This window comes from Garra rufa, chromosome 19 (assembly GCF_049309525.1).
Source record: "Garra rufa chromosome 19, GarRuf1.0, whole genome shotgun sequence".
NCBI lineage: Eukaryota > Metazoa > Chordata > Actinopteri > Cypriniformes > Cyprinidae > Garra > Garra rufa.
In genome coordinates this window covers 42,035,577-42,061,176 of record NC_133379.1, presented here as the reverse complement: position 1 = coordinate 42,061,176, position 25,600 = coordinate 42,035,577, and the positions used below count along the sequence as shown (strand labels likewise).

General features: G+C 35.9%; 1 protein-coding gene across 1 annotated transcript in view; it reads right to left on the bottom strand.

Moving 5' to 3' along the window:
• Window positions 1–6,803: 6,803 nt before the first annotated feature.
• znf462 (zinc finger protein 462) overlaps window positions 6,804–25,600 on the bottom strand; it is a 32,466-nt gene continuing 13,669 nt past the window's right edge. Inside the window, exons 5-12 of the mRNA XM_073824326.1 lie at window positions 25,283–25,401; window positions 21,667–21,864; window positions 19,801–20,089; window positions 15,858–15,994; window positions 13,378–13,601; window positions 13,058–13,301; window positions 9,884–10,001; window positions 6,804–9,801 (exon numbers count right to left, since the gene is read on the bottom strand). Coding sequence (XP_073680427.1) covers window positions 9,612–9,801; window positions 9,884–10,001; window positions 13,058–13,301; window positions 13,378–13,601; window positions 15,858–15,994; window positions 19,801–20,089; window positions 21,667–21,864; window positions 25,283–25,401 — 1,519 coding nt within the window. The 3' untranslated portion in view covers window positions 6,804–9,611. The remainder of the gene's footprint in view (window positions 9,802–9,883; window positions 10,002–13,057; window positions 13,302–13,377; window positions 13,602–15,857; window positions 15,995–19,800; window positions 20,090–21,666; window positions 21,865–25,282; window positions 25,402–25,600) is intronic.

Genomic DNA, 25,600 nt, shown 5'->3' with positions numbered 1-25,600 from the left:
GAATCACAAATTGAATCAAATGAATCACAAATTGAATCAAATGAATCACAAATTGAATCAAATGATTCTTGAACCCGCTCCAAAGTCACAAATTGAATCAAATGAACCGCGAACTGAATCAGTGATTCTGATTCAAAAGACCCGAATTGAATCAAAAATGAAATATTTTATTTGTTTACCTGCATGTCATGTGACCATAACCAATGTCAGAGAATCAATGAACATGCAAATGTGATATACTTTATTATTAAAATATGTATTTTAAAATCTCAGGGGTATTTTGAGTAAATATATTAGGTGAAAGAGGATCAGATGACAAAAAGTTTGTGAATTACACAATTTGTTGACAACAAATGCATTTTAATGTATTTAATGCTATTTTAGAAAGGAAAATTGATGAAAAAAGAGGAATTAGGCGGTATCAATAAATTCTGAATAATTTATTACTATTGTGTAAATAATATGCAATCAAGTAATCCATAAAAAAGTAACTGTAGTCTAATTACGAGTATTTTAAAATGTAATTTAATCTAATTACAAGTACTTTTTAGAATTTTTAGAATCTGTATCTATGCAATCCAGATTACATGAAATATAAATATTTTTTTCATATTTGGACACGTTTGCTCATACTGTTTGCATGCATGTTACACATTAACATATATACAATATATACATTTTTCACAAAATAGCAATAACACATTGAACTAAATGTGAAATTTTAAAGCACAATAACTGAGATTATATTTTCTTGTAAAACATACTACAATAGTCTTTGAAAATGAAAAAAAAAAAAAAATATATATATATATATATTTGTTTTACAGGTTTTCTGCCTCTTTTAAAATCGTTTGTTTTTGTTGTGTTTGTTTTCTATTGTGTAAGTAAACACTGAAGCTGATGTGGCGTCATGTTCTGGTGTGTTCATATCAGTGTTAAAGCGTCCGTCCGTCCGTCTGTGTGTCTCTGATCAGACGTTTCTTTGCTGTTTAAAGCTGAACTCTTCAGGGTCTCGCGGGTCTCCTCCTGCAGAAACACTCGTGTGAAGTTCGGATCCGCTGATCCCTCATGTCTCGCAGATATTTTTAAAAGATGATGTTATAGCTGTGAAATCAAGCGCTTAGAAGAGCAGCTCTGAAACACGTCACTCTTCTGTTGGCTTTCAGATGTGACCTGTTCATCAGCGGCTGCTCAAACACACTCTAGTCTTTTCTAATGTTCAGATTCGATACACTGCTCTAATCTAATACTTTGACACAAATTTGATTTGATTGTATAAATAAATTAGTCTAAAGCGTTAGGTACATTCAGTTATTACTACTATTCAAACTCCAACTGTCAGAATTCAAATCTAAACTCCCAGAATCCCTTGAGACTAAATCAAGCTTCCCTTCTGTCAACTATTTCTAATCCATTCAAACTAACATTCTAATATTTATCATCTATTGAACTATCTAGCCTAGCCTAGCAACTACAATCATGCTAGCAACATGCCAGTCATGCTAATGACGTAAATAACTTGCTAATCATGTTGAAAACATGCTAGCAACTTGCTAATCATGATAGAAAAAATCTAGAAGCTTTGCTAATCATGCTAGAAACATGTTAGCAACTTGTTACTCATGCTAGAAACATGTTAGCAATGTGTTAATCATGCTAGAAACATATTAGAAACGTGCTAACAACTTGTTAGTCACCCTAGAAACATGCTAGTAACTTGTTAATCATGCTAGAAACATGTTAGCAACTTGTTAATCATGCTAGAAACATATTAGAAACGTGCTAACAACTTGCTAGTCACCCTAGAAACATGCTAGTAACTTGTTAATCATACTAGAAGCAACTTGTTAATCATGCTAGAAACATATTAGAAACATGCTAACAACTTGCTAGTCACCCTAGAAACATGCTAGTAACTTGTTAATCATACTAGAAACATGTTAGCAACTTGTTAATCATGCTAGAAACATATTAGAAACATGCTAACAACTTGCTAGTCACCCTAGAAACATGCTAGTAACTTGTTAATCATACTAGAAACATGTTAGCAACTTGTTAATCATGCTAGAAACATATTAGAAACGTGCTAACAACTTGCTAGTCACCCTAGAAACATGCTAGTAACTTGTTAATCATGCTAGAAACATGTTAGCAACTTGTTAATCATGCTAGAAACATATTAGAAACGTGCTAACAACTTGTTAGTCACCCTAGAAACATGCTAGTAACTTGTTAATCATGTTAGAAACATGTTAGCAACTTGTTAATCAAGCTAGAAACATATTAGAAACGTGCTAACAACTTGCTAGTCACCCTAAAAACATGCTAGTAACTTGTTAATCATGCTAGAAACATGTTAGCAACTTGTTAATCATGCTAGAAACATATTAGAAACGTGCTAACAACTTGCTAGTCACCCTAGAAACATGCTAGTAACTTGTTAATCATGCTAGAAACATGTTAGCAACTTGTTAATCATGCTAGAAACATATTAGAAACGTGCTAACAACTTGCTAGTCACCCTAGAAACATGCTAGTAACTTGTTAATCATGCTAGAAACATGTTAGCAACTTGTTAATCATGCTAGAAACATATTAGAAACGTGCTAACAACTTGCTAGTCACCCTAAAAACATGCTAGTAACTTGTTAATCATGCTAGAAACATGTTAGCAACTTGTTAATCATGCTAGAAACATATTAGAAACGTGCTAACAACTTGCTAGTCACCCTAGAAACATGCTAGTAACTTGTTAATCATGCTAGAAACATGTTAGCAACTTGTTAATCATGCTAGAAACATATTAGAAACGTGCTAACAACTTGCTAGTACCCTAGAAACATGCTAGTAACTTGTTAATCATGCTGGAAACATGTTAGCAACTTGCTAATCATAATAGAAACATGGTAAAAATGTGCTAGAAACTTAGTAATAATGCTAAAAACATGCTAGCAGCTTGCTAACCATGTTAGAAACATGCTAATGACATGCTAGTAACTTGCTAATCATAGGCTACTAGAAACAAGCTAATAACTTGCTAATTATCTTGGAAACATGCTAGCAACTTGCTGATTATGATAGAAACATTTTAAAAATGTGCTACAAACTTGCTAATAATGCTAGAAACATGCTAGCAACTTGCTAACCATGTTAGACACATGATAATGACATGCTAGTAACTGGCTAATCATGCTAAAAACAAGCTAATAACTTGTTAATTATCCTTGCTAATCATGATAGAAACATGTTAAAATGTGCTAGAAACTGGCTAATAATGCTAGAAACATGCTAATGACATGCTAGTAACTTGCTAATCATGCTAAAAACAAGCTAATAACTTGCTAATTCTCCTGGAAACATGCTAGCAACTTGCTAACCATGTTAGAAACATGCTAATGACATGTTAGTAACTTGCTAATCACAGGCTACTAGAAACAAGCTAATAACTTGCTAATTATCCTGGAAACATGCTAGCAACTTGCTAATCATGATAGAAACATGTTAAAAATGTGCTAGAAACTTGCTAATAATGTTGGAAACATGCTAGCAACTTGTTAACCATGTTAGAAACATGATAATGACATGCTAGTAACTGGCTAATCATACTAGAAACAAGCTAATAACTTGCTAATTATCCTGGAAAGATGCTAGCAACTTGCTAATAATGTTGGAAACATGCTAGCAACTTGCTAACCATGTTAAAAACATGCTAATGACATGCTAGTAACTTGCTAATCATACTAGAAACAAGCTAATAACTTACTTATCCTGGAAACATGCTAGCAGCTTTGCTAATCATGCTAGAAACATGTTAGAAACATGTTAGCAACTTGCTAATCATGCTAGAAACATGTTAGCAACTTGTTAATCATGCTAGAAACATGTTAGATATGTGCTAGCAACTTGCTAGTCAGCCTAGAAACGTTAGCAACTTGCTAATCATGATAGAAACATGTTAGAAACATGCTAACATCTTGCTAATAATGCTAGAAACATGCTAGCAACTTGCTAATCATGTTAGAAAAACGTTAGAATCATGCTAACTACATTCTATTCATGCTAGCAACATGCTAATCATCTAATCTATTTATGTAAAGTTCAAAACTTGAAGCTTTTGCAGCTGCTTTAAGCGTATAAGCTAGGCTTTCTCAAGCCAACCTAAAGATTGTCTTTAAACTTTTTCTTATCTATAATTACAATCAATGATGACATTCTTTAATTGGTGCATTTTACACCTTCACAGCCTTCACGACTCAAGTCTCCTGAAGGGTCTGGAAAATTCAAAGACATCTCAAAGAGCATTTCTGAAGCATTTCTTGATGTTTTCATTCATCCACAAGGTGGAAGATCCATTAAAAGCCGCACCAATCGACAGCCTGAAGGTCAGAATGATGACTGCGGGACTTTATCAGGGACATTTCATCATCTGAAAGCTTGTCATCCACTTCAGACTGATGGACTGCAGGGAAATGATGTTTCTGTCCACAGCAGCTGCCGTCTTTGTCCTCCACGACCCTGAAGAGCATCTCTGAAGAAACATTCAATCAAAACCGCATCAAGAGCGCGGCCTGAACAAAGCCTGAGATTTCTGCCGTTTCTGAACCTGAGGCTCGTCCTCTCTGGCTTTACCGGGGTTTATTCCTCTGACCTCATACAGATGGAAAACTCATGGAAATGCACCGGTTCAAACTCTGGTATTGCCACACTATTTTCAGCTCATCACAGTCTGTCCTTGAACACAAGCGTTTATTTTCTCCCTGGAGTTTCTCTTACAGAAGAGCTCATGGCTTCGCCGTCGTGAGACGCATTACAATAAGCGTCAGGAAAACTCCTCAGGGCTTTCAGGATAAACCTCCACAAGATGAATGTCAACCGTAGAACTCAATGAAATCTTCGGCTTCTGAGTACATTTGTTCTCTATTCTAAGAAATGACGTGGTTGAACTCAATTCAAAAATTGACTTTAAATGTATGCAGCAAGATCTAGGACACGTAAACAAACTATTTGATAAAAAAAACTATATATATATATATATATATATTGTATATAGTTTTAAAGGAACACTCCACTTTTTTTGGAAATAGGCTCATTCTCCAACTCCCCTCGAGTTAATAAGTTGAGTTTTACCGTTTTGAAATCCGTTCAAAAATGACCAACGAGTTTCCATATTTGTCCTATATAAAAGGTGACTCTTCTGTAGTTATATCGTGTACTAAGGCCGGCGGAAAATGTAAAGCTGCGATTTTCTAGGCTGAGAAGATTAGGAACTACACTCGCTTTCCGGCGTAATAGTCAAGGAAGTTTGCTGCCGTAATATGGCTGAAGCAGGCGCAGTAATATCACGCAGCGCCTGTGCAAATGCTAACCTAGCTGGGAACTAATTTCAGGCGCTGCGTGATATTACTGCGCCTGCTTCAGCCATATTACGGCAACAAACTTCCTTGACTATTACGCCGGAAAGCGAGTGTAGTTCCTAATCTTCTCAGCCTAGAAAATCGCAGCTTTACATTTTCCGCCGGTCTTAGTACACGATATAACTACAGAAGAGTCAAGTTTTAAATAGGACAAATATCTAAACTCGTTGGTCATTTTTGAACACGATGCTATTGGTCTAATAGGATTCAATGATCTATGCTAAGCTATGCTAAAAGTGATATCGCCAGAACAGGAGAACGGCTGAATGGATTTCAAAACGGTGAAACTCAACTTATTACCTCGGGGGGAGTTGGAGAATGAGCCTGTTTCCAAAAAAGTGGAGTGTTCCTTAAGGAATTTCATGCTTCTTGATATTTCTGACCACAGAACAATGATTTTAATTCAGAAATGTGACCTTGGACCACAAAACCAGTCTTAAAGGAGTAGTTTCAGAACAAACATTTTCAGATAATGTACTCACCCCCTTGTCATCCAAGATGTTCATGTCTTTCTTTCTTCAGTCGTAAAGAAATTGTGTTTTTGAGGAAAACGTTGCAGGATTTCTCTCCATATAGTGGACTTCTATGGTGCCCCCGAGTTTGAACTTCCAAAAAGCAGCTTCAAAACGATCCCAGCCAAGGAAGAAGGCTCTTATCTAGCAAAATGATTGGTTATTTTTTAAAAACACTTACAATTTATATACTTTTTAATCTTTACACAGAGTACACACAGAGCTAGACAAGATGAGCATTTGAGATTAAAAAGTATATAAATTTATTTTAGAAAATAACCAATCGTTTTGCTAGATAAGACCCTTCTTTCCTCGGCTGTGATCTTTTAGAGCCGTTTGTAGCTGCATTTTGGAAGTTCAAACTCGGGGGCACCATAGAAGTCCCCTATATTGAGAGAAATCCTGCAGTGTTTTCCTTAAAAACACAATTTCTTTACGTGGCATGAACATCTTGGATGACAAGGGGGTGAGTACATTATCTGAGCATTTTTGTTCTGAAAGTGAACTACTCCTTTAAGTAGCACAGGTTGTTTGGGTCAAAATGATAATTTATGCCAAAAATCATTAGGATATTAAGTAAAGATCATGGTTCTACTGTGAATATATCAAAGCTTAATTTTTGATTAGTAATATGCATTGCTAAGAACTTCGTTTGGCCAACTTTAAAGGTGATTTTCTCAGTATTTGGATTTCTTTTTTGCACCCTTTCAAATAGTTGTATCTCAGCCAAATATTATCCTATCCTAACAAAGTTCTCAATTTCCAAAAATGGACCCTTATAACTGGTTTTGTGGCCCAAGGTCACAAATATAAAACACCTCCATCACAGATGAGTTGAATTTAACCCCTGAACTGAAAAACAACAGAAGCGCACCGGTTTAGGTTATCTGATAACTTTATTACCAAGTTAAAAAAAGACAATGAATTACAATATTTACAGAATATAGAGAAATCAAAGGAATAAAACTGTAAACAACCAGTCTAGTCGACATCACAAGCCACCATCAGAAATCATCAGGAGTTTCACAGAAGAAAAGGCCAAACGCAGGAGATCTAGTCAAGGTCAACGATGGCGCACCTTCAACAGGAGAGGAGAGAATTAAAGGGAAACGATAGAAACTAAAGCGCGTCTATGTACAGATATCCAGTGTGTTACGATAGCGGACGCCGCCGACTCTTCAAAGCTTATTTCTGATGCTTCTCTACACGCTTCTTCAGAAAGGCTGGCCTACTCCTTATGAAGGACACGGAGGGGTTCGAGGGTACAAAAGAAGTTTTTTTATTGTGTGTTTTTTTTATTATTCTTAACCAGACAATTTACAACAGCTTTGAACAGCGGAGAGCTAAAAACAAAAGAAACGTCTTCTATTGATTTGTATTTTTCTTTCTTTCTATTCTCTTTTTTTTTTGTCAAGTTAAATACAACACTTAAAGGAATAGACCCCTTTCTGGAACAGAAACCACAGTTTCAAACACTTACCGATGAGGAGCTTCGAGTTTATACACGGCTGCAAAACGGCATGCAGATTTCCCAGAACGCACCTGGGTCGGCCCTCAGCAATGTCCAGTCATTGCTCGGGGAAAGACAATCATATCTCAGGAAAAACTTTGGGAAGCGACACTTTTGGTAGCGAGAAGAGGTTTGTTTTCTGTTTTCAGTGTGAACTCAAATGACGGATACTGCTTGAGAGCTTCTGCTCGGTGGATCCGGAAGGGAAGCGTTCGGAGCGTCAAACATCCGCGTCTATAAGGCTTTGGGGTTTTCGAGCAGCAGCTTCCATCACGTTACAATCTCAGCCTTACGCTACGACGGCTTCGTGGCGTTTCTCCAGAAACACGGCGGTCAAACGAGCGTCCAGAAACGACAGAAGCCTCGAGTCTCGTTACGCTGAACTTTAAAGGAACAATCTAAGCTCAAAAAACAATCAGTGGCGTTCTCACTCGTCCTTCAGCTTCAGGAAATCATGTTTAGAGTCAAACCAAGTCATCTTTGTCCCAGTGCAAAACACACTCCGTATGTTAGCGTTTCTGTGAGGAAATTTGCACTCAAAAAGCATTTAGGCCTACACTGCAAAAAATTATTTTCTAGCTTAGATTTTTTTGTCTTGTTTCCAGCCAAAAAGGATTTTCTAGACAAGTAAAAATAATTTTCTTGTTTTCAGAAAAAACAAGTCAAAATGAAGTGAGTTTTTGCTTAGAACAAGCTAAATAATCTGCCAATGGGGTAAAAAAAATAATCTTATTTCAAACAGGAAAAAATATCATTTTTCTTACCCCATTGGCAGATTATTTTGCTTGTTTCAAGCAAAAATGCACTTAATTTTGACTTTTTTTTTTCTGAAAACAAGACAATTTTTACTCGTCTAGAAAATCCTTCTTGATTTAAGAATTTTTAGATGTTTTGACTGGAAACAAGACAAAAAATCTAAGCTAGAAAAGTATTTTTTGCAGTGTAACTTTAGTATTTATGTACTGAATTGAAACAAAGGCAGTTTTAATGTAAACGAACCAATAAAAGTAATGCATATACATTCAAATCTGTTTCTTAAAAGATTTGAATAGATGCATTTTGAAATAAAATAGTTCCAAATAGTTATTAATAAACTATGCCATGATTGTGTAGAACTAATTTAAAAATATTACTATAAATATTTTGCTATGACAAAAACTATTATAGTATCTCAATGATACTAAACACTGATGCAAAATGTTGGTAGGGTTTATTTCTTACATTAAAAACTGCATTGATTTTTGAGGCCTAAATATTATTGTGAGTGTTTTGAAGCCAGAATATTCCTTTAAACAGACTCGTCAGAATCTGCCAATGGGCAGCAGATCGGCATAAACGTGATTGCGATCCATCCGTGTCCAACGCGTCTCTGGACCCACAGACGGCCATCGTTATAAAAGTGAAGCGGAAGTGCAAGACGAGCCGGAAGTGGCCGAAATCTTCAAAAGTAGCAATTTGCTACGAGTTTTTGGGGCAAGTGTTGATACTCTAAAATCATGTCTAAAAGAATCAAACGATCTAGATAAATAAGATGACAACTATTCCTCAAGGAATTCAGCTACAGGAAGATTAACACAAGGCTAAAATGTAAAAAACAGAAACCGCCGGGCGACGTTCCGAGCGAATCCGAGACCCTCCCGCCGGCCGAGAAGCTTCCGGATGGATCGTCTCTCGTTTGAAACGGACGTGGATCGCGACACGCCGTCTTCAAGACTATCAGCGCGTGCGATCGCCGCCGCGGAAGACATTCGATTCTTTACGTATTGTTCATTACGTACGCTTAGTTTTAACGAATGGAACGGAAAAGTGCATCGAGGAAATGAGGATTTGAAATTAAAATCTCTGGCTTACGGATGACCCGGCGAACGGAGGGACTCGCGATTCGATCGGAATATCGCCTCGCGGTTTCATTCACTATTGGTTACCAATATATCAACATCTGTCCTGAGGGACCAAGACACACTTTGTAAAATTCAGTGTAAGATTCAGCAACTGAACAAACGTGAAACATCAACATCTAGCGATACTCCAAACCGGATCATCACTTTCCACAAATCTAGCTTTTTAAACCAAATACTCAAGAAGCAGCCGATGTTGTTCTGCAACAAAACAAACGATGAACGGACAGACGAAACAACAGAACGCATGACATTCTCTACAGCTTTCGTTTTGCTCCTAAGGGTCGTTTTTGGTCTCCAGCGTCTTTTTGTCTTCCTCGTTCTGAATCGGACACTTGGATTGGTCAGACTGATCCACAGTGTTACTGGATAGGTCCAGCCCTCTGTCAATCACAGCCGCCGGACCAATCAGAGGCAGCGCTGACGAGGGCACAGGACTGCCGTCTTTCTTGTTGCCGTTAACAGTCCTGAAAACACGAAACACACTTTAGCTTTAACTTTAACTCATTTGTTAAGGTTCAAGTTAGTCATAGTGATCTGGAGACTCACATGCCGTGTCGAAGGACGTGTCGCTCCCATTCGGTGCTGAGCGTGAAGGTGCGGCCGCAGAACTCACACGGATAGCGTTTGACGGCGCTGCTGCTGGGGGACTCCACAACCGTAATGCCTGGATTACCAGGAAATACAACAAAACAGCTTTCAACAGGCAAGTTCAACAGGCAAATGTGCAGAAAACATCCTAAACTGTCAAAAAGATACATGAAAATGTAATCTGCATCTTTCAAAAGCCATTTTACAGGCATTTGGCAGATGCTTTTATCCACAGTACATAGTGTTGATTCAGTATTATGTTGTTGCAATATGCTAATATTTATGCAAATTTAATAAGGATAATGCTAATTTGGATATTTAAAAAACAGTTTAAGGCAAGACACTACAAGCAAAAACAGTGTTTTGAGATTTTGGTCTATTTTTGCCTTCATAACATGAAAAAAACCTCTAAAATACACTGTTAAGTGTAGATTTTTTGCACTTTATCTGTTTATGTAGATTTCAATTCCAATACAAATCTTCAGGTTTTTTCTCCACTTCAGCCGCACTTACATACACCAAAATTTACAGTTCTATTCCTGTCGATATTCTGAAGATTTTTACTGAGGGGTTTGTTCATCTGTCAATTACATTGATTTTTACAACATTTTACTCCTAAAAACATGGCGAAAATGCGCATTTTTAAAGGTTGTGAGTTTTTTCTCTACTTCAGCAGCACTTACATACACCACAATTTAGAGTTTTATTCCTGTCTATATTCTGAAGGTTTTTACTGAGGGGTTTGTTCATCTGTCATTCACACTGCTTTTTTACAACATTTTACTCCTAAAAACATGGTGAAAATGCATATTTTTGAAGTTTGTGAGTTTGTTTCTCCACTTCAGCAGAACTTACATACACCAAATTTAGAGTTTTATTCCTGTCAATATTCTGAAGGTTTTTACTGAGGGGTTTGTTCATATATCACTCACACCGATTTTTACAACATTTTATTTCTAAAAACATGGCGAAAATGCATATTTTTAAAGGTTGTGAGTTTTTTTCTCCACTTCAGCAGCACTTACATACACCAAAATTTACAGTTCTATTCCTGTCAATATTCTGAAGATTTTTACTGAGGGGTTTGTTCATATATCACTCACACTGATTTTTACAACATTTTATTTCTAAAAACATGGCGAAAATGCATATTTTTGAAGTTTGTGAGTTTGTTTCTCCACTTCAGCAGCACTTACATACACCAAAATTTATTGTTCTATTCCTGTCAATATTCTGAAGATTTTTACTGAGGGGTTTGTTCATATATCACTCACACTGATTTTTACAACATTTTATTTCTAAAAACATGGCGAAAATGCATATTTTTAAAGGTTGTGAGTTTTTTTCTCCACTTCAGCAGCACTTACATACACCAAAATTTACAGTTCTATTCCTGTCAATATTCTGAAGATTTTTACTGAGGGGTTTGTTCATATATCACTCACACTGATTTTTACAACATTTTATTTCTAAAAACATGGCGAAAATGCATATTTTTAAAGGTTGTGAGTTTTTTTCTCCACTTCAGCAGCACTTACATACACCAAAATTTATTGTTCTATTCCTGTCAATATTCTGAAGATTTTTACTGAGGGGTTTGTTCATATATCACTCACACTGATTTTTTCAACATTTTACTCCTAAAAACATGGAAAAAATGTGTATTTTTGAAGGTTGTGAATTTCTCTACTTCAGCAGCACTTGCATACACCAAAAATTACAGTTTGATTCCTGTCAATATTCTGAAGGTTTTTACTGAGGGGTTTGTTCATATATCACTCACACCAATTTTTACAACATTTTATTTCTAAAACCATGTCAAAAATGCATATTTTTAAAGGTTGTGAGTTTTTTTCTCTACTTCAGCAGCACTTACATACACCAAAATTTACAGTTCTATTCCTGTCAATATTCTGAAGATTTTTACTGAGGGGTTTGTTCATCTGTCATTCACACTGCTTTTTACAACATTTTACTCCTAAAAACATGGCAAAAATGCATATTTTTGAAGTTTGTGAGTTTGTTTCTCCACTTTAGCAGAACTTACATACACCAAATTTACAGTTCTATTCCTGTCAATATTCTGAAGGTTTTTACTGAGGGGTTTGTTCATCTGTCATTCACACTACTTTTTACAACATTTTACTCCTAAAAACATGGAGAAAATGCATATTTTTGAAGGTTGTGAGTTTTTTTCTCTACTTCAGCAGCACTTACATACACCAAAATTTACAGTTCTATTCCTGTCAATATTCTGAAGATTTTTACTGAGGGGTTTGTTCATATATCATTCACACTGATTTTTACAACATTTTACTCCTAAAAACATGGAAAAAATGTGTATTTTTGAAGGTTGTGAATTTTTTCTCTACTTCAGCAGCACTTGCATACACCAAAAATTACAGTTTGATTCCTGTCTATATTCTTAAGATTTTTACTGAGGGGTTTGTTCATATATTATTTATACAGCATTTTACTCCTAAAACATGATGAAAATGCATATCTTACAGTTTCTCCACTTCAGCAGCACTTACATACACCAAACTTTACAGTTTTATTCTTATCTATACTCTGAAGGTTTTTACAGAGTGATTTTGTTCATATTTTATTTACACTGATTTGTACAACATTTTATTCTTACAAATATAGTGAAAATGTGTTGGTTTTCTGTCAGTTGACAGTATTTTCTTATTGATGGAGTGATGAAAAGAGAAATCCAAAATACCCTCTGGAAAAACCTTAAACTAATGTGACAAAAAAATCGAATTAGAATTCTGAACCTAACTTTATAAAATGTTCAGATTTATTTCCTGTAAATGTATGCAAAACTATATTTGCATATTGAAACTACATTTCAAAAATATTGTACAACAACTTTCTTATTTTACTCTGATTAATCAACTGGTGAACGTGGTGTTACCATAGTTTCAATTTACCATATTCTGCTGTGGCGTCTTGCCTTAATATATAAATAAAAAGTCATAATAAAACAAATAAAGGTATTTTAACGTTACTGAAATTTCTTTTTAGTGACCGAAGGTGAAATGTTACAGCTATTTTTATAAAAATGTTTTGTAAAAAACTAATAATGAAGTCTTTAGTTTTAAATCTGATGAATATGAAGACTGTTACCTGTCACCTCCATCTGGCTGCTCTCCTCATTCTCTCTGCTCTCCGGAAGCTTCTCCTCCTCTTCTTCCTCCATTAGCTCTTCCTCCTCCTCCTCCTCCTCTTCCTCCTCTTCATCCGCCTCCTCTACGGTCTCATCTTCACCTCTTTCCTCCTCCTCACTGCTGCTCACGTCCTTCACCTTGTCCTTCATCAGCTCCAGCTGATCCAGGTTCACCCGTCCCACCAGCTCAAAGTTACGAATCACCTGCAGACGATGGGTTAGACTAAGTAACAAGCTCTTGAACTAGCCACAGCAAGATCAGACATGACAGAAGAAAGACCTTGTGCTCCTCGCGCAGGTGGATCTCCAGCTCGTGCAAGAGTTTGCTGTCGTAGTAGCAGAGCTGACACTGGTAGGGCTTCAGCTCCTCATGCTTCTGGATGTGCTGCTGCAGGTTCTGCTCGTTGGAACACGTAAAAGTGCATTTGTGACAGCGGAACACCACGCCCTCCAGATGACGAGACAGCTTCGAGCGCGACACCTCCAGTGGAACCACACGTTCCTCTGAGAGCCACAAAAACAACACAATCAGACTCTCATTCATGCCTTGTTAATGAGTTTTTCAAATGTGGCCTTAGATGACTAATCTAATTTTGGGAATTTGGCCTATTTTGCTTTCATTGCATGTCTTCTTTCAGACTAGTGGAAAGAAAAAAATCCAAAATACACACAAGTCTTTATTTTTTGCACTTTATCTACTTATGTCGGCAAAACATGGCAAAAATGCATATTTTTAAAAAGGTGAGTTTTTTCTCCACTTCAGCAGCACTTACATACACCAAAATTTAAAGTTTTATTACTATCTATATTCTGAAGGTTTTTACTGAGGGGTTTGTTCATATATCAATCACACTGATTTCTACAACATTTTATTTCTAAAAACATGGCAAAAATGCATATTTTTAAAGGTTGTGAGTTTGTTTTTTCACTTCAGCAGCACTAACATACACCAAAATTTACAGTTTTATTACTATCTATATTCTGAAGGTTTTTACTGAGGGGTTTGTTCACACATCATTTACACTGATTTTTACAACATTTATTCCTAAAAACATGGCGAAAATGCATATTTTTAAAGGTTGTGAATTTGTTTCTCCACTTTAGCAGCACTAACATACACCAAAATTTAGAGTTTTATTCCTGTCTATATTCTGAAGGTTTTTACTGAGGGGTTTGTTTATATATCATTTACAATGATATTTACAACATTTTATTCCTAAAAACATGGCGAAAATGCATATTTTTAAAGGTTGTGAGTTTGTTTCTCCACTTTAGCAGCACTAACATACACCAAAATTTAGAGTTTTATTCCTGTCTATATTCTGAAGGTTTTTACTGAGGGGTTTGTTTATATATCATTTACACTGATATTTACAACATTGTATTCTTAAAAACATGGCGCAAATGCATATTTTTAAAGGTTGTGAGTTTGTTTCTCCACTTCAGCAGCACTTACATACACCAAAATTTACAGTTTTATTCCTATCTATATTCTGAAGGTTTTTACTGAGGGGTTTGTTCATATATCAATCACACTGATTTCTACAACATTATATTTCTAATAACATGGCAAAAATGCATATTTTTAAAGGTTGTGAGTTTGTTTTTTCACTTCAGCAGCACTAACATACACCAAAATTTACAGTTTTATTACTATCTATATTCTGAAGGTTTTTACTGAGGGGTTTGTTCATATATCATTTACACTGATTTTTACAACATTTATTCCTAAAAACATGGCGAAAATGCATCTTTTTAAAGGTTGTGAATTTGTTTTTCCACTTTAGCAACACTTACATGCACCAAAATTTAGAGTTTTATTTCTGTCTACATTCTGAAGGTTTTTACTGAGGGGTTTGTTCATATATCACTCACACTGATTTTACAACATTGTATTCTTAAAAACATGGTGCAAATGCATATTTTTAAAGGTTGTGAGTTTTTCGCCACTACAGCAGCACTAACATACACTGAAATTTACAGTTTTATTCCTAAGTATATTCTGAATGTTTTTACTGAGGGGTTTGTTCATATACTACTTACACTGATTTTTTACAAAATTCTATTCCTAAAAACATGCCGAAAATGCATAATTTTAAAGGTTGAGTGTGTTTCTCCACTTCAGCAGCACCAACATTTACAGTTTTATTCCTATCTACATTCTAAAGGGTTTTACTGAGGGGTTTGTTCCAGTATGATTTACACTGATTTACAGAACATTTTATTCCTCAAAACTCACTGAACATGTTTTTTAAACATCATCAGACATGATTCATGTCACGTTTTTGGAGTGTCGCCTACAAAAGACCCACATCTTCTCAAGTGTAAGTCTAAAAATAATGAAACTTAAAAACCACACACCAAAAATCTTCCGTATTCTTTATATAATAGCAAGCACAGCAGTATTTAAACTGAATGTGCAAAGTTTCCAGTGTCATTCAGTGCTCATTGTTTTAAACTGATATTTAGCATATTTTAATTTATTTTATTAATCACACTGGTTTCATGCTCAAATGGTTTTACAGCAGTTATTTACCAATAGAAACTAATCAAAAGTCTTGCACATTCACTTCTGCATTGAAAAATAAGGTGGATAGTTACATTCCACCAATAGTAGGCACTACAAAAAGAAAAACAACAGCCATTCAATTGAAGAAGTTGATATTTTAAATAAGGAAGAAGAAGAGGAGAAATATCTAATGATATGAATTTTAAAAGTTTTTGTTCTGGTCAGTTCTCAGTCGGTTCTCAGTAACTGACCTCTGTGCAGGACGATGTGATCGATCATGCTGCTCTTGTGTTTAGTGTGGTACAGACAGAAGGGGCAGCGCAGATCTTTGGGCATCTCCTCCGGGCCGCTGGTGTGACCGCCCTCCACATGCAGCGTGAATGTGGACCTGACAAACATAAACAACACATTCACTCAGGAGATAATGACTCTGACAAATAAGACTAGAGATTCAGCCACATGGATATTTTCCTAACTATATTTTTATAGATTTTGACATATCACCGAAAATAAAATTCTATGGTGTTTTGCCTGTCCAATCTAGAATTACCAAACTCTAGACCAATGTTTCCCGAAACTGGAGTTCATGAGTTGATGAAAAGCTAATGATAAAATTTTGAAATTAAAATAATGTCAAAATAAAACAAATCAAAAAGAGCAGATGAAAAGCTAATAATTCTTTAAAAACAAAAATATTAATTTAATTAAAATAAAAAACATGTTTAATTAGTTTACCTGTATGTCATGTCTTTTAAGCAACTATTAACTGTCTAGCTTGAATGCAATACAAGTCACTCTGCATAAAAGTGTTTACCAAATGCATAAATGTAAATGTACAGTCATGGCCAAAAGTTTTGAGAATGACACAAATATTAGTTTTCACTAAGTTTGCTGCTAAACTGCTTTTAGATCTTTGTTTCAGTGGTTTCTGTGATGTACTGAAATATAATTACAAGCACTTCATACGTTTCAAAGGCTTTTATCGACAATTACATGACATTTATGCAAAGAGTCAGTATTTGCAGTGTTGGCCCTTCTTTTTCAGGACCTCTGCAATTGGACTGGGCATGCTCTCAATCAACTTCTGGGCCAAATCCTGACTGATAGCAACCCATTCTTTCAGAATCACTTCTTGGAGTTTGTCAGAATTAGTGGGTTTTTGTTTGTCCACCGCCTCTTGAGGATTGACCACAAGTTCTCAATGGGATTAAGATCTGGGGAGTTTCCAGGCCATGGACCCAAAATGTCAACGTTTTGCTCCCCGAGCCACTTAGTTATCACTTTTGCCTTATGGCACGGTGCTCCATCGTGCTGGAAAATGCATTGTTCTTCACCAAACTGTTGTTGGATTGCTGGAAGAAGTTGCTGTTGGAGGGTGTTTTGGTACCATTCTTTATTCATGGCTGTGTTTTTGGGCAAAATTGTGAGTGAGCCCACTCCCTTGGATGAGAAGAACCCCACACATGAATGGTCTCAGGATGCTTTACTGTTGGCATGACACAGGACTGATGGTAGCGCTCACCTTTTCTTCTCCGGACAAGCCTTTTTCCAGATGCCCCAAACAATCGGAAAGAGGCTTCATTGGAGAATATGACTTTGCCCCAGTCCTCAGCAGTCCATTCGCCATACTTTTTGCAGAAGATCAATCTGTCCCTGATGTTTTTTTGGGAGAGAAGTGGCTTCTGTGCTGCCCTTCTTGACACCAGGCCATCTTCCAAAAGTCTTGTCCTCACTGTGTGTTCAGATGCGCTCACACCTGCCTGCTGCCATTCCTGAGCAAGCTCTGCACTGGTGGCACTCCGATCCCGCAGCTCAATCCTCTTTAGGAGACCATCCTGGCGCTTGCTGGACTTTCTTGGATGCCCTGAAGCCTTCTTAACAAGAATTGAACCTCTTTCCTTGAAGTTCTTGATGATCCTATAAATTGTTGATTTAGGTGCAATCTTAGTAGCCACAATATCCTTGCCTGTGAAGCCATTTTTATGCGACGCAATGATGGCTGCATGCGTTTCTTTGCAGGTCACCATGGTTAACAATGGAAGAACAATGATTTCAAGCATCACCCTCCTTTGAACATGTCAAGTCTGCCATTCTAACCCAATCAGCCTGACATAATGATCTCCAGCCTTGTGCTCGTCAACCTTCTCACCTGAGTTAACAAGACGATTACTGAAATGATCTCAGCAGGTCCTTTAATGACAGCAATGAAATGCAGTGGAAAGTTTTTTTCGGGATAAAGTTCATTTTCATGGCAAAGAAGGACTATGCAATTCATCTGATCACTCTTCATAACATTCTGGACTATATGCAAATTGCTATTATAAAAACTTAAGCAGCAACTTTTCCAATTTCCAATATTTATGTAATTCTCAAAACTTTTGGCCACGACTGTACATAAATAAAGACGATACTGGCTTATCGTCTGCATATTGTGCTTCCTAATATTTTTGTGGAAAGTCATAAATTTAATTTTTCAGGATTCACAGATGAATAGAAAGTTCAAAAGAACAGCATTTATTTGAAATAAAAATCCATTGTAATAAATGCATTTACTGTCACTTTTGATCAATTTAATGCAAAAACAATAAATGAACAATATTTTACACCCTAATGCCAATATTGATAATTTGCCTTTAAATGCATGTACACTGCCGCTCAAAAGTTTGGGATCAGTAAGATTTTTAATGAAATTTCACTTTGCATCACAGAAATAAATTACATTTAAAAAAAATTTCACGTAGAAAACAGTTATTTTAAATGGACATAATATTTACAATATTACAGTTTTTTGATCAAATAAATGCAGCCTTGATGAGCATCAGAAACATCTTTAAAAATCTTACTGATCCCAAACTTTTGAGCGGCAGTGTACATGCATTTGGAGGCAAATTATCAATATTGGCATTAGGAGGAAAATTATTGTTCAAAAGTTTATATAAACAAACTGCATTAATTTGATCAAAAGTGACAGTAAATGCATTTATAATGTTACAATAGATTTTAATTTCAAATAAATGCTGTTCTTTTGACTTTCTATTCATCTGTCAATCCTGAAAAATAAAATGCATGACAGCTTCTGCAAAAATATTGAAAATCACAACATGCTGACGATACGGCAGTATTGTCTTTATTAATGTACATTTGCATTTATGCAGTATTTTTTTTTACCTGTATGTCATGTCTATTAACTACAGTGCCTTGCAAAAGTATTCATACCCCTTCATTTTTTCACATTTTGTTTTGTTGCAGCATTATGTTAAACTGCTTTAAATGAGTTTTTCTCCACATCAGTTTACACTCCATACACCATAATAATGACAAAGCAAAAACCAGATTTGCAAATTTGACAAATGTATTAAAAATAAAACTGAAATAAGTAGATTGCGTAAGTATTCATACCCTTAACTCAGTCCATAGTTGAAGCAGCTTTACAGCCTCAAGTGTTTTTGGGTCTGATGTGAGCATCTTTGCACATCTGCATTTGTCAATTATCTGCCATTCTTTGCCTCACCTTTTCACCTCTCCATCTCTGTCAGCTTGGACATTTTCTAGAGTCCTAGTTGTTCCAATCGTCTTCCATTATGGAGAATGCTTCTGTCAACCTTCAATGCAGCAGATTTGTTTCTGAACTCTTCTCTAGATCATCGCCTTAACGCAAGTCTGTCACTGAGCTCTACAGGCAGTTATCTTGGTTTTTGCTCTGATCTGCATTTTCAGCTGTTAGACCTTTTCTGAGAGGTGTGTGTCTTTCTAAATCAGACTCATTCAAATGAATTTGCCACAGTTTAACTCCACTCCAAGTGTAGGAACATCTAGAAGCAATATGAATGCTCCTGAGATACATTTACAGTGTCCCAGAAAAGGGTATGGATACTTATGCAACGGGATATTTTCAGTTTTTTATTTCTAATAAATTTGCAAAGTTGTTACAAAACTGTTTTGTGCTTTGTCATTATGGTGTATGGAGTGTAAGTTGATGTGGGAAAAAACTAATTTAAAGCAGTTTAACATAATGCTGCAACAAAACAAAACGTGAAAAAAATGAAGGGGTATGAATACTTTTGCAAGTAACCATCTAGCTTGAATGCAATATAAGTCACTCTGAATAAAAGTGTCTACCAAATGCATAAATGTAAATGTACATAAATAAAGACAATACTAGCTGATATAGTCTGATCCATGCAAAACTCTTACTTGTAGCAGGTGAAGAAGGAGCAGTCCTTGCATTTGAAGAGCTTCTTTCCTCCGTGTCTGTCTCGGTAATGTCTGCGCAGACTCTGCATGTAGCCAGAGCTGAACTCGCAGAACTCACAGGTGAGGATGGAGTCTGGCCGGGCCTGAGGAACGGGACCCTCGAGCGGCGGCGGCGGCGGTGGCGCGGCGGCAGACGGACTGGTGGAAACATCGGCCTGGACGCGAGATGCCAGCTGGAAGTGACTCAACTGCTGCTGAACATCTGCTGGCTCCAGATACCCTGCAGACTCTGAGACGACAGCAGCGAGACAAAGACATCAATGCTGTTACCGCGTCTAGACGCCACTTACACCTGCTATTAACATCTGTCTTGGCTCACACCGACACATGTGTGTGTTTCAGTCGCACCGTTATTTTCTTTTAAAGCTGAACCAAACCAGTCATTTCAACCAATAACTCCCGAAGCTATTGCTTTGACACAATAATTATATGTTGAGCGAGTGTGATGTGGCCATGTGTCGCTCACTCTAGATGGAGTTTTTAATAAATTGAACAAAAAAAAGTCTGTTTTGCTCACTAAATACAAAAATACAATAATAATCTTAAATATTTAATTTTTAGCATCATTACTTCAGTCTTTAGAGTCACATGATCCTTCAGAAATCATTCTAATATACGGATTTGCTGCTCAAGAAACATTTCAGATTATTGAAAACAATATTTTATGTGGAAAGTCACACATTTTATCTTTCAGGATTCACAGATGAATAGAAAGTTCAAACGAACAGCATTTATTTGAAATAAAAATCTATTGCAATATTATAAATGCATTTACTGTCACTTTTGATCAATTTAATGCATCCTTGATGAATGAAAAAAAAATGTTAATATAAAGTTTTTAATATTTTTCATCCTCATGCCAATATTACTCATTTGTCTCTAAATGCGTGTACACTGCTGCTCAAAAGTTTGAGATCAGTAAGATTTTTAATGTTTTTTAAAGATGTTTTTTATAATCACCAAAGCTGCATTTATTTGTTAAAAAAATTTAATATTGTGAAATATTATTGCAATTTAAAATAACTGTTTTCTATGTAAATACATTTTAAAATGTAATTTATTCCTGTGATGCAAAGCTAAATTTTCAGCCTCATTACTTCAGTCTTCAGTGTCACATGATCCTTCAGAAATCATTCTAATATCCTGATTTATTATTAAAATGATCAATGCTGGAAACAGTTGTGCTGCTCAACATTTTGTTAGAATCTGTGATTTTTTTCCCCAGGATTCTTCAACAAATAAAAAGAACAGAAGAACAGCGTTTATTTAACAATATAAACTTCCATCTAAAAGTTTGGGATCTGTAAATGTTTATTCTTTCTTTTTCGGAAAGAAATTAATACTTTTATTTAGCAAGGAAGTGTTAACTTAATAAAAAAGTGATTGCAAAGACTTATTAGAAAAGATTTATATTTGGAATAAATGCTGTTCTTTTAAACTTTTTTATTCATCAAGAATGCTGAAAAAAGTATATTGGAAAAAGCATATTCAATATAATGTGACACAGAAAACTAAAGTAACGGCTGATAAAAATTCAGCTTTGCATCACAGGAATAAATTATATTTTAAAATATATTAAGATGGAACACCATTATTTTAAACTGTAATAATATTACACTTTAATCAAGTGAATACAGCCCTGATGAGCATATAAGAATTCTTTAAAAAACAACTTTTGAGCGACAATTATATTCAAAATGTTTAAAGCAAGAAGTCAAATACAGAACAAAGTCTGTTTTCATAGTAATGAACACTATAAAGAATCTTATTTCACATGCACATCATTTTCGTATGTTCAGGTCTTACCGGTGCATTGTGGGTCGAGGTCTGCGTTCTGCTCATCGTTTTCAGTGTTGTGTTCTGGCCGTGTGGAGCGCAGCGTGGTTCCGGCTTTGATTTTGGGCAGCGTGAGCGTCTCTCCGTGTTCCTGCAGCGAGTGCTCCTTCAGCTGACTGATGGTCATGGTGGAGAACGGACAAGAGATGCACTTATACGTGTGTTCACCTGCAACACAAACCAGCTCTGTGTAAACATCTCACAAACATTCTGGGTTATTTCACAGCTTTCCTCAACTGCTATAGCTTTATTCTCAAATGCACATTATTAAGGTTACTTTTAAAAGTAATGCATTACAATATTGAGTTACTCCCTAAAAAAGTAACTAATTATGTTACTTAGTTACTTTTTATGGAAAGTAATGCGTTTCGTTACTTTTGCGTTACTTTTTAAATCTGGGCAGGGTTTGTTTTTAATATAAAAAGTTCTATTTTTGTCAAATGTAAAAGCCTTTTTACACCAAAAGCCTCAGGATTAGAGAAAAGTAAATTGACGTCTGTACAGTAGACCGCAGAAGAACAAATGTCAACTCTTCAGCAATAAAAAAAAGAAAAACAAATGATTATCTTGAGTAAATTTTGCTTATTAGTGGGGATGAATTGGATCATCGAAGGTCGGCAGCAAAGACATCAGTTTATAAAATGAGATTAAATACATAAAGGATATTTGTATTATTTAACATATTTAATTATTGCAGGTTTGTGTTGAATTTCAGTGTTTTTAATTATTTTGAAGAACACTGTATCTGTGTTTTTAGTGAGTGAGATGAATTAATGCATGTTCACATTTATTCTAGAACTAAAGTAACATCTTACTCATGATTTCTCTCCACATGAGGACAGGAGAGCTTTCAATCAATAAATGGAGGGAAAAAGTAACTGCCGTTACTTATTTGAAAATTAAAAGTAACTCCGATGTTTTCTTGTCAATTAAAAAGTAATGCGTTACTTTACTAGTTACTTGGAAAAAGTAATATTATTATGTAACTTGCGTTACACACACACACACACACTGTTACGTTATGTGTTTTTATGTTGTTGTATTCTGTATTTGTTATGTTTTTCTTATTCATTCTTGTTTTGTGTTAGATCGCCGCTGATTTGCCAGTTGTGGCACCGCCTATCAGCGGTTATTGGACGTCAATCGGCGGTCCTTTTAAAACGCCTCTTCCGCTTATCCAGAAGTGAGCGGGTGTGACTTCGGGCCGGTCGCGCTGTTCCAGACTCCGTCAGCCGCCAGACCAAAGATCATTGTTCATTCTTTACTTATGTTCCAATTATGTGGTCTTTGTAGGAGAGACCTGCTCTTTTGTTTGAATTCGTTCTTTATGTTTTTGTAAGTGTAGTTAGGTAAGGTTTTTGTAATTTATTTTTCTTATCTTCTTTTGAAGGTTATTTAGTGTGATTTATTTTTAGTTTGATTTTGTTCGTTGTTTTGGGCCTTGGGTCTCTCTGAAGTCCATAAGAACCACTAAACTAAATGTTTTTTCTCATCTTTTAAATAAATCAAATAATCAATTAATGTTGTTTTCGTGTGTTTGGTCTGACGGCTTGATGAGAGTCTATTTTTATTGCGTCTTACCCCTAGCGGACGTAATACACACATATATATATATATATATATATTTTTTTTTTTTTTCCCGTTTATGTAAATTTTGTTTTTATTTTGTGAAATTCCAAATCAAAATATTTAACATTTTAAAATTACTTAAAAATAAATAAATAAATAAATAAATAAATAACAGGACAGGAGAGCTTTTAATCAATAAATGGAGAGAAAAAGTAACTGGCGTTACTTATTTGAAAAAGTAACTCCGATATTTTCTTGTCAATTAAAAAGTAATGCGTTACTTTACTAGTTACTTTGAAAAAGTAATATTATTACGTAACTTGTGTTACTTGTACACTGCGCATTAATATCTCTGACAGGAAACATTTGTGATGTCTGATTAATCACTAAAGCTCTGTCTCTCTCACAGACGCAGCGTCTCCGTCTGAATGATGTCACTCTCTCATGTCCGTTTCATCAGCCCTCGCCCTTCTCTTACCATTTGCCTTAAATGCTTTAGAAGAGCAGGAGAGAGAGCGAGAGAGAGAGAGAGAGAGAGAGAGAGAGAGAGAGAGGGGGCTGATGGGTAACGGAGAGCAGAAGGACAACGCTCGATTTCTGTCGCTCTGCCCTTCAGTGACTTTCACAGTCCAGCGAGAGAAACACTATTACCATCAGACGAGTGTGAGAGATTCCTGCAGCTCACACACACACACACACACACACACACACACACACACACACACACACACACACACACACACACACACACACACACACACACACACACACACACACACACACACATGGTAATTACAGGTGTGGCTTTGAGAACTTCATCTCATCTTCTATCCAGCAGTGGAAGCATCACTCATATCGTCCTGTCAGTAATGTTCTGTGATTTTCTCCCATTAATGTCTTTAACTCATTTCATTCACCTTGATAAAGGAGAAATTCACTTCTAGAACAAAAATGTCAAGATTTACTCACCTCCTTGTCATCCAAGATGTTCATGTCTTTCTTTCTTCAGTCGTTTTTTTCGAGGAAAACATTTCAGGATTTTTCTCCATATAGTGGACTTCTATGGTGTCCGTGAGTTCGAACTTCCGAAATGCAGTTTAAATGCAGCTTTGAAGGACTCTAAAGGATCCCAGATGAGGAACAAGGTCTTATCTAGCCAAACGATTGGTTATTTTCTAAAAAAAAATTACAGTTTATATACTGTTTAACCTCAAATGCTCATCTTGTCTAGCTCTGCATGCAATTCGGGTCATGCCAGTTAGGGTATGTCTCAAAACTCCCATCTCATTTTCTCCTCCAACTTTAAAATCACCTTACATTGCTGTGTTACCTTTTTTTGGTGTTTTTTGGCATTTGATCTTCTTTGCACATTCACTTTGTAAACACTGGGTCGGTTCTGCAGCGATGTAGGACAAATATAAAGTTGGAGGAGAAAATGAGATGGGAGTTTTTCAACATACCCTAACTGTCTTCAACCGAATTGCATGCAGAGCTAGACAAAATGGTTTTGTGGTTGAAAAATATATATATAAATTGTAACTATTTTTAGAAAATAAACAATCGTTTCGTTAGATAAGACCCTTCTTCCTCGGCTGGGATCATTTAGAGCCATTTGAAGCTGCATTTGAAGTTCAAACTCGTGGGCACCATAGAAGTCCACTATATGGAGAACAATCCTGAAATTTTTTCCTTAAAAAACAATTTCTTTATGACTGAAGAAAAAAAGACATGAACATCTTGGATGAAAACAGGGTGAGTAAATTATCTGTAAATTTTTGTTCTGGAAGTGACATTCTCCTTTAAAGTAGCCTTTAACAAGGATTCTGAATCCACTTCAACCTATAAATGCAGAATATGGAGATCTGCTTTCTGTGGACAAATATGTACTGAGTTAAACCTGAATGAGGTGAACCTCATTTTGTGGTCATTTTGATTCGTTTGGTTTAGGGTTACAGTATGTATTGTGTATGTAAGAGTGTGTGTGTGTGTGTGTTGTATTGTGTGTGTAGTGTCTCACCTGCGTGTGCTTTGTGCAGGTGGCTCTTGAGGCGGCTCAGGTAGGAGGATTTAAAGGGGCAGAACTTACAGCGGAAAGGCTTCTGATGTCCGTGGTGTGACTGGACGTGACGGTCCAGACTGGAGAGAAAAGACAGCGGTCAGACACACGGATAGAAGACAAACAAACATCTGATCAAAACCAAAAGAGTCACTACATCCTCAATGAGTGACATTCAGCTCACTTCTGTTTGACAGAGACACAGCCTAGTAGTTACTGCACCAGTGCTATTTATATTCCATCATAATATTTATTACTATTTTGAATTGGCTTGAATTT